Genomic DNA, 16,432 nt, shown 5'->3' on the forward strand with positions numbered 1-16,432 from the left:
CCTCCACAAATTCTGAGCTACTACTTCAAAGTCCTATTTGTTAAACCATACTACTACCGTTTTCTTTGGAAATAAAACAACCTCTGCAGTCACACTCCCAAAACATGGCGGCACACAATACGATTAAGATGGTTTACTTCAGATATTTCTTACACCGTATTGATAAACTCTACCTCTCGTGCCTACAAGCCAAAAAGTTTTGTTGGCTATCTAAAAGCCACAGACTGTAGCTGTGAGTTAAAGAGGTTCAGTTGGGTCAGTAAAGGTTGTTTGTCCTGTTCTTGTTACTTCTGTTGTTTTGACAGTAACTTGAGAAATTAAGAATTTGATACTTTAAACCAGACAGAGCTGACAGAGCCATACTGGGGCTGGGGAGAAACAGAGACCCAGTCCAATTCTTAAATTACACTCCATGAAGAGGACAGAGGTTTGGCAGGGCAAACTCACCTTGCCTGAGTGCCTTCCCACACATTTTTCTTGACTTCACAGCTCAAATACAAAACATCCTACTCTAGTTTTCCAGTATTTCAGGTAAGGTCAATGCTGGACATCATGTTCTTGCAGCTAACTGAAAGCTCAGAAACATTTTGTCCCAAATAGCATTTCTGACATTTCACATATGTCAATGTTCACTTATTTCTAACAATCTGAGTTGCTAAAATTTGAACATTACTTAGAAATCAGATGCTCTGAGCCATTTTAAAATACAACTAAATATCGCTCTAAATATCACTTTTGTTTTTTTAACCCATTAGAGGAACTATACCCTCCAAGGAATGAAGCTTCTCACTTGTATAACGTTTTCATTGTGAAGAACCCTACTGGTACTTTTATGCAGCTGGATACACATAGTAAACTCACATTTTAGACTAGAATTCTTCCAACTATCTTCATGACAACAATCTATTAGGTCACATGGCAGGGAGAAGAAGAAAATCCCTGCATTTCTAGCCTTCGAGTTTTGCTACCTTATGGGGAAAGCTCCTGATGAACTCGTATCTCAGAGAGCATTTAGTGATTGCATAGAAATGAATAATAAAAATACTGACATATCACATAAATAGGTCAAGGAGATTAAAACGCTTTTCTTATATTAATCTTACTTAAGCTTCTGGTTTTTAAAGTAGAATATCACAGAACTGACAGCAGAAAATGAAGGTGGGCTGTTTACTACAACCATAAGGAAGTTAAACCAAAAAAATAAAAGGATTACAGACTCAATCAGGGAAAAGCACTAGGTCAGGACTGCAATCTCTATTAATTAGGTATCCCAGCTGGGCAGTGGGTATGCAGCTGTTAACTTGATCAATGACGTACCTAAATGTCATCTCTGCTGATTCGCTTATAAATTACCAGCAAGTGAGACTAATGTACAGGTGCTAATTTATTTAAACTGTTCTCTGCAGTTCTACACAGCTTTATAAACTGCATCTGGCACCTAATGTTAGCTGTCAGTTGCACTTAGACATGCCTGTCCTAACGACTCTGTTCATTAGAAATGAGCACAAATTATGAAATATTGTGAAAAATGATACATCAAATGGAATGGGCAAAGCAAATCAATTAGAGAAACTTCATACCACATACTCACACATTGGAGAATAAAACATCTCAGCTTCAGAGCGAGGTCTATAATACCAATTAAAAAGCAATTGGTAGACTTCTGCAGAGTTATACATCAATTTGCTGGATTTTTTTTTCCCTCCAGAAATAAAGTTGTAATGCACAGCTTAACTTTTCAATCCCAAATAAAACCATCAGTAAGAGGCAATTCTACTTCTGCAACATCCAGGAAAAGGATTAACGAGTAAGTCAACTTATTTTCTGGTTTAAAACTTCACAAGGTTTAGCTTTTATTAAACTGTACCTAAAATTCCAGCGAAGGATAGAATCCTATGATGCCTACTTTTGAACTACATCACACAAACAGATTAACAGTAGAAGACATGGAGGTATGTAAGCACTCATCAGTAAGAATTATTACTGTTTGAAATGTAAAGCTTGGTAATTCTCCTGCCAGTGCTTAAGAAGCTTTTATATTTTTATAACAGTAATTTAATTATGCATAGCAGACACTATTATACACTAAGTATTTTCCAACACCTGATGAAATATAAAGAAATTAAATATGCACCACAGACACTTGGTATTACTAAACAAAACACTGCTATTCCGGACTCACTTCTCCACCTTTTCAGAAACAGAGTCTGCAAGGCAGTCACATACTTGCCACATGCACTGCATTTACTAATTACGTAGCTCAGTTAATTTTGTGCAAGTGATCACAGTGCTCTAGATTTACACAGAAGAAAATTACTACCTATGCACACTCATTTTCCACTTCCAGTCTTGCTGTCTGACAGCCTTTCCTCTAGGCTCTATCAAGACAAGGAAAGTTAATGCACAGTCTTACCACTTAACCTCTCAAGCAAACTAAACTATTAGAAACAGAACCATATTGAACCACTGATATCATCTATCCAGACTTAAGTAAGGCCTTTGACAGCATGCCCCATAACATCCTTCTCTCCAAATGGAGAAAAATATGGACTTGATGACAAGGAACTTGTGAGGCTGTACCCAAAAAGTGGCAGTCAGCGGCTCCATGTCTGGATGGTGATCAGTGACAAGTGGCGCACCATGGTCAGTACTGGGAGCAGTGCTCTTTAGGATGTTCAATGATATCGACAGTGTGCGATCAAGTGCACCCTCAGCAAGTTTGTAGATGACACCAAGCTGTGTGGTAAGGTCAACACACCAGAGAAATGGGATGCCATTCAGAGGGACCTAGACAAACTCAAGCAGTGGGCCCAGGTGAACCTCATGAGGTTCAATACATCCAAGCACAAGGTTTAGCACCTGGGCTGTAGCAACTCCTGCTATCGGTACAAGCTGGGAGACATAAGGATGGAGCACAGCCCTGACAAAAAGAACCTGGAGGCACTGGTTGATGGCAAGCTGGACATGAGCCAGTAATGTGCTCTCATGGTCAAAAAAGCCAACCATATCCCAGGCTGCATCAAAAGAAGCATGGCCAGCAGGGCAAGGACGGTGATCCTGCCCTTCTACTCAGCACTGGTGAGGCCTCACCTGGAGTACTGTATCCAGATGTGAAGTCCTCAGAACAGGAGAGATGTGGACCTGTTGGAGCACATCCAGAACAGGTCCACAAAAATCATCCAAGGGATGGAACACCTTCCCTAGGATAGCCTGAGAGAGCTGAGGCTGTTCAACCTGGAGAAGAGAAGCTCCAGAGACACCTGAGAGCAGCCTTTCAGTACCTAATGGGGGGGCTATAAGAAAGAAAGGTACAGACCCTTCTGCAGGGTCTGACGTGTTGAGATAAGGGGGAGTGGTTTCAAACTAAAGAAGGTAGATTTAGATTGGACATAAGCAAGAAGTTTTTTGTTTTTTGTTTTTTCTTTATAATAAGAGTGGTGAGGCACTGGCAAAGATTGAGAGGTAGTGGAAGCCCCATCCTTGGGCACACTCAAGGTAAGGCTGGATCAGGATCTGAACAACCTGATCTAGCTGCAGGTGTTCCTGTTCATTGCAGGGGAGCTGGACTAAATGATCTTCATTGGTCCTTTCCAACACAAAGGTTCTATGATACTGTGATTGGTCTTTGTATTGGCATATTTATGCACAAATACTTTTTAATTACTTTCTTGTAACACAGCATCATTAAAGGTAGGAAAAAAAAATCAGAAAAATGCAGAGAAAGGAAATTCTGTTGAAAAGCAAGAAAGATAGTGTAAAGCAGGCTGCTACTACTTCTAATCCAAATGCCTCCCTCGTTGATTATCTTCATGGCTGACAGGATCTTATTGACCTCACACTGAGACTGGAAGGGTCTGCAGTGGCACTTGTCTATAGAATAGACAAAGTCACATATGTGCTTAGCTTTGCACTTATAAGGCTTGATTTCCTAAGATTTCTGTCTTGAAGTCAAGTTTCCCTTATGAATACTCTGATACCTGATGAGACTCAAGTCTTGCTTCAACCTTTTTCTCAACGGGTCATTAAACGTCTTTCCTTTATACTTTGTCATCTATTTTCAGAGAAATTTTTAAGAACTTCATTTTGAAGCCTCTCTGTCAAATGTGGTTGAAACCACCCTGCATCACCACCTACAGGTGTAGTTCTTCCTTGGAAAAAGCAGGCTATCAAGACCTCCCACATGGAAACAGCTATGCTAACAGAATTTGACACAGAAAGGTGAGAAAACCAGGCGAGTAAAACAATCCCTTTCCCCTGAAAAAAACAAAACCACATAACTTTTTCAGCACATACAACATCTACTCCAGGGGCACAACAGATATACTGTGCAGTCACGGCTTTAGTAATGGTGTTGCAACTATGCAGAAAAAGCAGCATGCAGCTTCACCTACGACTGAATGTCAACAAATGACATTTATCCTCACTACCTCTGATGCGTGATAATATATGATAGAAATGATAGAAGTGAAGTCTTAGACAGATGTCAATTATTTTTTTTTTACATGAAAGGAAGTGTATCTATACATAAGTTAAACTGTATAGAGAAAGAAGAGGCCACCCACCTGTCAGTTGTCAGAAGGAATGGCAATAAAATAATGTTTTGAGATACTGATGTGAGCTCTAAATGCAGGTGTATATTAAAATCTCTAAGCTAAACCAGGGGGTTACTTGTAAAACACCCTATAAATTTAATTTGCTTTACCAGCAACCAGCAGTATCACACAAGAAAACCCAACCTAAATATACACAGCAGGTCAAATTGTGGGTAAACGTTCCAAAGAGCTACATGAACCTTTGCAGGGCCTCTTATAACCTCAGATCAAGGGGATTATCCATTAGTACTTTTAAAGAGAACCCACTGAGCTTTAGCAAGATACGGTATACAGCTCTGTACTGTGATGTCTGACCTCACACGGTAGCACAAGTAGAATCTCTATTCACATTCACAGTTGCAATGTTTGCAATGTATAGCAGTAGTCTTTCTTATTCTGACAGTTTGATTAAAAATCACAGAGAGCTGTGGGGCTCATGCTGAAGTAAAGTGCTTTCAATATCTGAAACTCTACAGTAAATTACTTCTCCAACAGAGAAACTGCACTTACATCAATATCCTCTTGGGTAAAAGTTTCTGGATCTTCTCCCATCATGTTGGCTAAATGTCTCTTTCCTAGTTCGAACTCCTCAATTTGTTTCTTAATAAACGCCTCTGTGTATTTTTCAGGTCCTGAGGCTGCTATATTTTTCCTCCATGCAGCTGCAGAGGTGTAGATTAGCCTCAACGTCTAACAAAAACAAAACAGAAAAAAAGAATGAGATTTATTTTTATATTTTTAAGCATAGTGTGCTTTAAATAAAATCAACAGTAAAACAGGTCATGCTTACTGCTTAATTATAACACACTGTAATTCAACACGTTACTGTAGTAAATTAGAAAGTACAGTTACACTCATGAAACCATTTTCTTCAAATTGTTTAATGCCCAAGAACCGAAAAACACATTCTAAAAGTTGAACATTTTCAATCATTGCAATCAATTTAATCAATTTGGACAACCATTTTTCTTCTTACTGGAGATATCTATGGTCTTGCACCTGCCTTTTAAGTTTCTTTTTTTTTTTTAATTTAGCAAGGTTTTTCTCATGGAAAGAAATGTGGTATTGCATGTTGGGAACATCCAGCAAAAGGGAAAGACAGCACTGATTGAAAAGACACAGTCTTCATTTGTACATATATATATATATATATATCAGCACATAAGAAAGTTCTGCATTCACCTAAAGGCACTCAATAACTCCTTAAGTATGGAAAGAATCTATACAGCAGCCCTCTAACAGCTTTTGGAAAATGCAGGTACCCTGTGTTTTGTGGCACAGTGGATAACTACTGCTAGAGGGCCTGAAAAAACATGGGTTACTCCTCCCTTGATCAGTCCCAGAGGGTTTACTGCCTCAGGTGGAATGATGAAGAAACAAAGTAGGGCGATTCTCATCAGCAACTACTACTGAGTGCAGCTCCAGCTCAGAAATCAGAACTTCATGGACACATATTTGTTTCCCACAAAGACTGACAGACAAGCTCTTCTTTCATCAAGACTATCAGAAACTAAGAAGACTACTTTCAATCAAGCCTTTCCCAGAGGAACAGGAGCTTCACTGACAGGGCTGCAACATTCCAGATTCAGCTTAGTGCTAGTAGCGTGCATTATTTTGTTAATACCAGTTTTGGAGAGACAAAGTTCTTCTGTAGCTCTTTGGCTTTGGCCAAAGACTGAAATTTCTGTGCCCTGCCAAAGTGCAGGGAGCTCTCTGCTGACCTAGTGCGAGAGATCCAGAAATGGCCCTCCTGCGTGCCAAAGCTGACAGGAAGTGGTTGAAGTTGGAGGAAGAAGAGTCCCCTCTTCACCTTCATTTCTTTCAGCAAGTAATTGAACAGTCTCTACTTCTTCTGGTGCTGCAGCCTCAGTCTACTTTTCATGAAACATTAAAACCCAAACACGCAGAACAAAGTGAATTAGCTTCCTTATTACAAGGAACAGAATTCTGTAAATCACAATTTGGACATGCTGACCATTTAGACTGATTGGCTCACTCTGAGTTAAGCTAATATGAATAGCTTAAAACACTTAACTATCTTCCTGAAACTAACATGAGTACTGTAGCAATCCTCAAGCCTGGCTACAACCACAAAGACACGAACACACACATACGTGCAATGGCCACAAAAGGTTTTAAAAACAGCTCCGTGGCACTGTTGTTTATTTTCTTCATGGTTTATAAGCATCATATACAATGCCAGTCCTGGTTTACTCCTTTAGAAAAATAAATAAATAAGGATGTCCACACATATACAGAAGATAGATTTTAAATGTACAGCTTCCACCAACAAGGCTGTGGTGACATCCTCAGAAAGCAATAAGGTTGCTCTGAATATTCCCTACTCCTCTCCTATACGCTCCTCAGGAAAGAATTCAATTCACCCTCTTACTTGTAACAGTAACTAATTATTTGTAATTCTTGTTAATGAACACACAATTCCATATTACTCTGCCCAAAATTGCTTTCTGCTATGCTTTAAACAGGATACTTTAAAAAGACTGCTTTCATCTTATTCCTGTCAATTTCTATTGTAATTTTCTCATTTTTGTCCTCCTTCCCTCAAGCTATTCATATTCTTCCCTAGTTTCAATTCATCACTAATCAAAAGTCCCTGGACACACAAACTGTTCATAATTAGAAAACAGCCTCTTATGCAAATCAGTATCTATTGTACTGGGTACCTCTTCTGGGATAAGAGCACTATTTCATGGGTGATACTGGCAAGAACTGCAAAGCAGCACCAGATGCTTCTGGCATTTCAGTCAAACAAGAAAGCACGCTCCTCAACTTTCCAGGGGAAACTATACAGGTTTACCTTTAGTTATTACACTTTTCATAAAGCACCACTGCAGGCAGCAACCTCACCCTTTTTAAGTAATACTGATTACTGCCAGTACTCCTGAAATAGGTTGAGAGAAGGGAAATCCTTTACTTCTAGACACAGCTCCTACATATTAGCCACTCCTGAACAACCCTTCCCCAAACGACCTAGCATTCAGACAGTTTGGCAAATACTTACTTTCCTGGGAGACACTAAATGTACAGAAAAATCAGCTTATGTAAAATCTGTTGACCACCCTAATTATGCCTAGAAAAGATGTACTATTGCCCCATGATTTTGGCTTCTCTGGGGAGTGATAAGCCCCCAAAAAATTGGGCTACAAAGATCATCATAGGATTAGAGCATCCTCCTTATGAGGAAAGGCTGCGAGACCTGGGAGACAGATGATGTTATCAATGCTTATAAATATCTAAAGGGGAGGTATCAAGTGGATTGGCCCAGGCTCTTTTTCATGGTGCCCAGCAACTAAACAAGGGGCAATAGGCAGAAACCAGAACACAGGAAATTTCATCTGAACATGAGGAGAAATATCTTTGAGGGTGACAGAGCACTTGGGATGGAGTACCCAGAGAGGTCAAGGAATATTCTCTGGACATATTCATAACCAGCCTGGATGCTTTCCTGTGCAACCTGCAGTAAAGAACCTGCTTTAGCACAGAGCTGGACTGGATCTCCAGAAGCCCCTTCCAACCCCACTGAAAACCAATGTGTATCACTAAGAGAGGAATCAAGCTTCCTTACTTTTGGAAAGGAAAAAAAGGGTAAGTAGAGATGATAGGCTCAAATTCAAGAGGAAACACTTGTCCATTCTACATTGTATTGCTGCAGAGGTAAAAGCAGACATCGATTTATGTGGTACACCCTCAGCTGCACCATTTTCAAGCCTCTTCCACGGCCTGTGCTGGTAAACTTCAACCATCTTCTCTTCCAGAACCACACAGTACACAGATATGTACGAGAACATTATCTCTGGGGTAGAACTTTGCTGGCAGATTCATGGCTGGAGCTGGATAACCACAACAGCATGCAGGAACAGAGCTGCCCTGTGTCCACAGCTCCAGTTACTGGTAATATAGACAAGCAAGATGCAAACAGTAGTCCTCAGTCACACCTTGTACAAGGCAAAGCATGCAATATGTAGTTACCATACAGAATGAGCACATGAGCTTTTCGCTTTCAAGGGTAATGTTTTAGAAAGTGCTTTAATTCATTTACTTAAATGACACTTAAAAAGTCTCAGATTCCAGTTGGCCTACAAATTAATTAGGTAAATCAGTATCAGGGCTGTGTTTTAATAAACATTTTGTGAAACACATCAGGAAGTATCACAAGACGTCAGTAAAAACACTGAAGTAATTTTGTATTACTTTAATGAAAGACTTGCTGAAGTATTTAATCAGAAGAAACTTTTCCCTAATTGAATTCTCTCTTCAAGGAAACTAAAACCGCATCTCTCCCGCCCTCAGAATCTTACTTCATTTCCTTATTTGACCAAGTCTATGTATTAAGTATTGCTTATACTGTATACTAAGGAGACAAATGTAGAGATACAGGGTAAACATCAAACCTGCATAACAGGGGCAAGGATTTAGATCTAGTGGTTTTCAGGTATAAATTATAAAATACCAGCAGGTCCTTCAACTCCAGCTTAGCTATCAACTGTAGAGGAAGCTACTACATTCTTAGCATCCACTTCCAAAATCTCCCACAATTTTGAGGCCAACATGCAATGACAAACCATTTCTCAATACAGTGTGATAAGCAGCCTAACATCCTCAGTGTTAGAACCAGTGTCTGCCTCGTGCCCAGCAATTTCTTGAAGCCAGACTCCGATGGAGATTTGTTCTAACAGGCATAGAGGTGAAAGATTCTTGTTTTACAGTCTCCGCTGGCAGGACAAAGTGGTGTATTTCTGATATCAGAACATACAGCATCCACAGAAATTCACACTGTACCATATCTGACCAAAAGCAAGAGCCCATGTGGTATTCTAAACTGCTCCACTAAAGAAAAAAAACTACACAACCAGATTGATAGACTGTAACAAAGCTAGACCATTTTTCAATATAGATTTTTGACAGCGCTCATGGGAATTTTCTTCTGAGTTTCATGAGGTGCTTTTGGTATTCACATAAATACTGAGCACTCAGAACACCCTCACCAAATTGTTCTGTAAGTTAACAACATAAGAAGCTTTCAAATTCCCTGTGCCCTGTGTGCCCTTAGTTCCTCTCACACACTTTAGGTCAGATGTTTGGAAACAGGATGATATGTTTACAGCTATGGGCTCAGATACAGATCCCACCCGCAGGAGAAAGAATTATACATGTTATAAGTGAAGACCCCTTCCAGCCCTGCCTTCTACAGCCACTCCTTCAAGACCATTTCCTCATTTATGGTACAGAGTTATCAATTCAAACTCAACTAGGCACCTGCCGAGGAAAGCCATGCCACTCTCACCAACAACCTCTTCCAATTGAGAACTGTGATCAAGCACCAAGACTTCTGCAGCTTTCTCAGTCCTTGAGCAGCTTCAGTGTATTTCTTGTGTGCCGTGTAAGGAACTACCCAGTTGGTCACAAGGGTCCTCATCCCTAATACATAAAGCTCACCCATAAGTAAGCATTATAAAACAGTTCCAATTACTGCTTCCAGTATTACATTTCATTTACTCACTGCATCTCACTCTCTCTCCTGCTATTTAAGGTTTGGTACCAAGCAGACCCTCGGCCCATAGCACAGCACAAATTTGTCACTTAGAATTGTTACCAGCTTGCCTTTAAACAAATCTGGTGATATATGCCGGAATGCAGATGTGAAATACTGCTGCACACGACAACTGCCCACTGCACCGGCAGCAGCTAAGTGGTGATCTGCTGAAAACCAGCATCCCTCAGCACAAATAGCTGGTTGTGCTCAAACACGAGCCGTCGTGCTTACAGAGGGCACTTCCCTCCACACCGCAAGCAATTCAAGAGATTTCATAGCCCGCTCACCCGACGTAACTCGAGACTGTCTGAGCGCTACTTACCCACAAATCACACACTGCTCTATTTCTGCGAATGGCTGTAGGCTGCAGCCCGGCCCCGCTAGTTCTGCTCACACACACACACGCACACGTAACACCAGGCCTCCGCCACGCTGTTTACTTCACAAACCAAGCCCAGAGGATGCTGACCGGAAGTGGCGGTCCCGCAGCCCGGGGCCCTCTCAACGGGGCGAACGCACGCAGGCCCCCGCGCGGCCTTATGCCTCCCTTTCCCCGCAGTCGTCACACAGCGGCCGTGCGGTTCTCACCTGGGCACTACACCCGCCCGACGCCGCCACGCTCCGCCGGACGCCCAGCCGCAGCACGCGCCCCACGGCCGCCATGCCCGATGACGGCCCGGCCCGGAGCGGCGCAGCCCGCAGCAGGCCCCACTGCCGCCGATTGGCGGGCAGGATGAGGCGGGGCTGCGCATGCGCAGTGCTTCGGGCAGTGTGGGCGGTTTGGGTGCGTGAGTGGTTTCTGCTGTCTGTGTCGGCGATAGGGCCCGAGGGAACGGCGTGGAGCTGTAGGGGAGGGGCAGCTGGGGTTTAGGGACAGGTTCACGGTACGTGTCAGTAGTCTTAGAGGTTGCGGTCAGACTACTGGTGGAGCAGGCAGTGCTGGGAGTTGTAGCCGGTGTGTTGCAGTCAGTATTTTTATTGGCATGGATACGTATGGGGAGGAATCCGTACGTTAGGGAGGAATAATTGCATGTACCAGTGCAGGCTGGGGGATGAACTGCTGGAGAGGAGCTCTGCAGAGAGGGACCTGGGTGTACTGGTGGACGACAGGTTGACCGTGGGCCAGCAGTGTGCCCTTGTGGCCAAGAAGGCCAATGGCATTCTGGGGTGCATTAAAAAGAGTGTGGCCAGCAGGTCGAGGGAGGTGATCCACCCCCTCTACTCTGCCCTGGTGAGGCCTCAGCTGGAGTACTGTGTCCAGTTCTGGGCTCCTCAGTATAAAAAAAGGCAGAGATCTCTTGGAAAGAGTCCAGCGCAGGGCCAGAAAGATGGTGAAGGGCCTGGAGGTTCTCCCCTATGAAGAAAGGCTAAGTGAACTGGTTCTCTTTAGCCTTGAGAAAAGAAGACTGAGAGGAGACCTGATCCAGGTTTAGAAATATCTGAGGTTTGGGGGACAAAGTGTCGAGGCCAGACTATTTTCAGCAGTGTGTGGAGACAGGACAAGGGGGAACGGACAGAAACTGCAGCACCGGAGGTTCTGCACGAATGTGCGCAAGAACTTCTTTACGGTGAGGGTGACAGAGCACTGGCACAGGCTGCACAGGGGGGTTGTGGAGTCTCCTTCTCTGGAGATATTCAAGACCCGCCTGGACGCCTACCTGTGCAACCTGGTGTAGGGAACCTGCTTTGGCAGGGGGGTTGGACTTGATGATCTCTTGAGGTCCCTTCCAACCCCTATGATTCTGTGGTTCTGTATAAGCAACTACAATGAATACTGTGCCAAAGGGAAGCAGTGAAGTGACTTTTCTGTGTGAACTGGGTACAGCAGCCAGTTCTCATTCACACAGTGTGTAGAGATTTCTCTTGGTGAGCTGCTGTTTCTCCAAATGGGAATAAAATGAAGTTGGATTTGGGTCACAGCCCTACTGACCCCCTGAAGAAGCTGATGCATAGGGAAAGCCAAAAGGTTTGTGTGAAGTCTCCTCTGCCACCTGTTGCCCCCTTGCTTGGCTCTGCTTGGGGATGGGAGGAGTTCCTCAGTCCTCATCAAGCCAAACAACCGTCACCTCTCACTGCTGCCAGGTGTCTAGAAGCAAAACACCACTGGAGTGAGCTGCTTTATTTCTCTACATGCAATTAACTGTCAGTAAAATCTGAGAAGCACAGTCACCTATACAATATTGGCTGCTTGTACTTTGCAGCTAGTTGATGTCATCCAGCTCCCTCCTTACCTTAAGTTTATCTACTCCTATGCCTACTGGGAAATAAAACCAAGTGCTACTGCAGTCCAAAGCATATTTTCAAGGGCATGAGAGTCTGTATGGTTCATTGTTTTAGTCTGAGGTTGTATAATTGTTCTCACAAATGAAAAACAATTCATTAGATGAATGGAGACCTCAGTATGTGTGGAGTCTAGCATTTAAGTTGAGGAGTCCATTGTGGTTCTTTAGAGTGGTTAAATCTTAGAAATTACTTCTTCAATATAAGTGACTCTTTCAGAAATTGCTTTGAAAACCTTGGGATCAGGTATTTTTTCAACCAACCTTCTGCTGCTGAGGAGTTTACGTGAACTTTCTTGTTCCTTGAAGATACTTCAGAAGTCTGGTTTACTGGTTTCCAGCTCAACGTTAAGTGGTTATTGTTTGGGATATTTTGAAGGAAATGGACTTCTGTGGTGGGCATGGCTTGCGTCCCAGAAGAGTTCCTTCTGATGTAAGCGTTGCCACTCCTAATCAGATGACATGACTTTGTGTTTACCAGCTCAAAATCAGTTCTTAGCAACAGCCACTGAAAGATAAAAATGAAGTTTTGGAAGTTACTTACATGCTCAACTCCTCCATTCCCAGCTCTCTGTCAAGTTTTTTAAGCTTAGGAGAAATGCAAGAAAACCATGTTTAATCTACTTATCCAAGATTAATTCCAAAGGATTTCTCTATCAATCTCTATATTTAGTTGACATACTGTAGATGCTTACCTAATCCATGCAAACTATCCTGATGTTTTGCTAAGCCCTCTGTGGATCTTCAGTCTGTATGTGCCAGGAATGTCTTTTTGAGCCTGGATGGGCAGTGCCCAACTCTGGGAACTTGTTCAAGTAGTGAACCTTATCACCCACATACTGACATACCTTGTTGATTGTACTCTTACAATCATGCAACTGGTAACGGCTGCCTACACAATGGTATCTACTTTTGTTTTGGGACTAGATAATGAGGGCAAGGATATAATCTGGGGATGTAGCAGGATTTGTTGTCATGCAATGAAACAAGGTAGCCTGTGGCAGAAAGTAAGGGATTCTGGGATTCAGAAGACCAAAGAAATAGTTATAGGAGAAATAAGACTTCCTGGGATTCTATACTCTAAATCCAGTTCTGAAGAGATGTCTAAATATTTTTACTGTTCTCACTTCTGCTCCACAAAAATAAAAGAGTAGATTTGCTTTTCATTTCTGAAGTTCTTAGAAACTATTTTTTTTTTTGTTCTCTTTCATCTTTTCTTCCTTAGTCAGTGAGTATGTTGGCCTGTCCAGGTACCAAGCAGGTGCGTGACAGAGACAGAGGGTGCTAGACAAAGCACCCAGTCATCTTCACCAGCAGCAGCTTCTGCCTTCTCCTTGGAGCCAGGAAGATTAGAAAAAAAACAGATCTTGTCACTTGGAATTCAACAATATCTTGAGTTTTGGCTAGGGAGAGCACTAGAGGAGAGAAGCATGGATTGACAGAAATCCTTACGATTCAGAAGATAATTGGTACGTGTTAAAAAAAAAAAAGAAAGAAAATAAAAACAACAAAATGCATGTTAAAAATGCAGATAATTCAGCAAAATTTTAATTCTGTTCCAGTTAAGCAATTTCTCAGTATTTTATGGTGTCTGTGTGCTTTTTGACATTGAAATTGGTTTGCATTCATCTCTTGGATTGCTATTGAAAGGCTTAAAGATGATATATCTAGAAATCATGCTTTTCTTAAATGCAAACACAGTAATTTTACTTTTAAAAATGAATAATAAGAGCAACTACTTCATCGTACTTAGATTTCTTCAAATGCAGACTGATCAGACTCCAGTTTGTAGACTGCATGTGCCAGCTACCTAAGGGTTGTCAATTAAGTTATGCTATAAAAGGCACAGCTCTTAGGGAGCTGTCAATCAAGCCTGTTGTGAGAGGTTTCAAGAGTCATTATTCCAACGGTATTTATTGAATATAAAAATAAAATTTACATGAAGACACCAAATACAGTTTGGGTCATATTTCATTTATTGCAAGAATGCTTTGCAGTGAGCACAGAAGCAGTAAAGATGACATCACCAGAGATCATTTCTCATAATGCTGTGCCCCTGGTTTGGTTTGTTCCTTTGAACAGCTTTCCTTCTTCATGAAGGAAGGTGCTGCCCTAATCCCATTGACTTCACCACAGTTTGTATCACAAATCCACATCTGCTTCATCTTTTCTTCAAAGTCCAACTGTAGTATTCTATATATTTATATATATATATGTATATTTTTCCCTTCACAGCTTATGTATATCTTTGAGCACTGCAAAGCTTTTTGGGGAGCATTCCTTTCTGCATCACTGTGTTCCAGCTCTGCCATAATTTATGTGCTTTAGTAACCCCCACTGAATTTGCAAACAATTCTCAGAAAGAAGGAGAATTTGTATGGATGTAATTTGGAGGCATCTGAAGACAGTTTTATTCCACATGGATGCCAGAAACAGCCCAAAGAGATCCAAATGCAGTGTCTGGGCCTATTTTTAGTTGGCAAGTGCTTTTAGACTCTGTAATGTCTTTGTCGTTTGTCTACCATAAGCTTTGCCTCCATATGTTTATCACTGTTGCTGATTCAGTCTTTCAATATTAGAATCACTTAGAGCTGTGCTTTCAACTAAAGCTTGCATCAGAGCTCTTAGACAAATGTGGCTACTGATTCTAGAAGCAGCTTAGGGTCAGAGCTGACGTTATATCCATAAGCTGTGTCTATACTGATAAATAAAGGGGGCCTTACACAGGCCTAGGGAATGAATGACCTTGCTTGAATCGCATCAGCTCTGGTTAGACCTTCCCTGAGTTGTGATGCTGGCTGGAGCAGCCCCAAATAGAACCACAAAGACAAATAATCTTCTTCATCCGTAGACAGACAAGTAGTAGTTTTATCTCTTCATCACACAGAAATTTATTGCTATTTCCATTAATGAGCCTTCTCAGTAACTTTCTGTTACTGATTGTTCTAAGTACATACATATTTTGTGTGTATGTATATTCAGAATAAATGGAAGAGAGCAGTAATTTCTCAAATCATACATTCTCCTCAAGATTCCCTTATAAGATAGGGAGTAGACATTGTAAATCCTACCTCATCATATAACCAGAAAATACATCTTAAAGTGTTCCCTCCTGGGACGATGCAAGGAATTTGGCTATATACAACTTATGGATGCCACTTGAGGTTGTGAACTCCATACACATTTTCATCAGACTGCAAACGCCATCTTGATTTTAAGGATGAGAATTGTCTTCCTGTGGCTTCACATCTTTCCTCTGAATTAAAATTCGTGCGGGTGCAGAGCAGCAGTTGGTACCCACAGGCTATCCCATGGAGTGCTGAGCTCCTGGCATAGGTTGCTGGTAGCCCTGCCAATGAGGCCAGGTTGTTGAGGTCGTCGTCACCTTGGCCACAAACTAACCTGACATGAGACTGTGTTCACCTGAAAGCTGGGTCTGGATTAAGGAAGAAGAAAAAAGCACCAAGTACTGCTGTTACTTTCTCACCACTACATTCAAATAATGAAGAAGATAATCTGGTCAGTTTTCTGCTGTAGTTTTCTTTCCAGAAAGAATCAATTTCTGTATTAAATCCAGTTAAAAAGCACATTGGGATCATTAGCTTTCTTCTATGCTAGACAACTAAAGTAGGAGAATAAGTGTCTTTGTACCTGTTACAGTGTTTTAGGTAGAATATAATGTTTTGTGTTAGAATGTGAAGACTATGAAATGTCCAGCAAAAACAGGTGTCTGTCTTAATACAGATGTCCTCCCCAGGTTTTCTGTCAAAGGAAGTGCTGGGGTGTTTTTGGCTTCTCTGTTATTACGGCAGTGAGGAACTGCCTACAGTCTGTGATGTGGGCACCAGCACACAGCTAGCAGAACACCTGGAAAAGATGCTTCCTGTATCAGTCCCACACAAGAGCTTTGTCCACGGTGACCTTCCTTGGGTAAGTCTGGAGGGGAATGTAAGCACGGGAAGCTTCTTCAGCATTCACACACGTGTGCAAGAGCTAGCCTGAAGCAG

The 16,432-nt window shown here is 41.8% G+C and overlaps 1 protein-coding gene across 1 annotated transcript in view; it reads right to left on the minus strand.

Moving 5' to 3' along the window:
• MRPS9 (mitochondrial ribosomal protein S9) overlaps window positions 1–10,855 on the minus strand; it is a 30,548-nt gene extending 19,693 nt beyond the window's left edge. Inside the window, exons 1-2 of the mRNA XM_065741113.1 lie at window positions 10,735–10,855; window positions 5,103–5,282 (exon numbers count right to left, since the gene is read on the minus strand). Of these exons, the coding sequence (XP_065597185.1) occupies window positions 5,103–5,282; window positions 10,735–10,809 (255 nt within the window). The 5' untranslated portion in view covers window positions 10,810–10,855. The remainder of the gene's footprint in view (window positions 1–5,102; window positions 5,283–10,734) is intronic.
• Between the last annotated feature and the right edge of the window lie 5,577 nt (window positions 10,856–16,432).

Source organism: Cyrtonyx montezumae, unplaced genomic scaffold (genome assembly GCF_038088225.1).
Source record: "Cyrtonyx montezumae isolate F1298 unplaced genomic scaffold, pur_monq_1.0 scaffold_3, whole genome shotgun sequence".
Classification (NCBI taxonomy): Eukaryota; Metazoa; Chordata; class Aves; order Galliformes; family Odontophoridae; genus Cyrtonyx; species Cyrtonyx montezumae.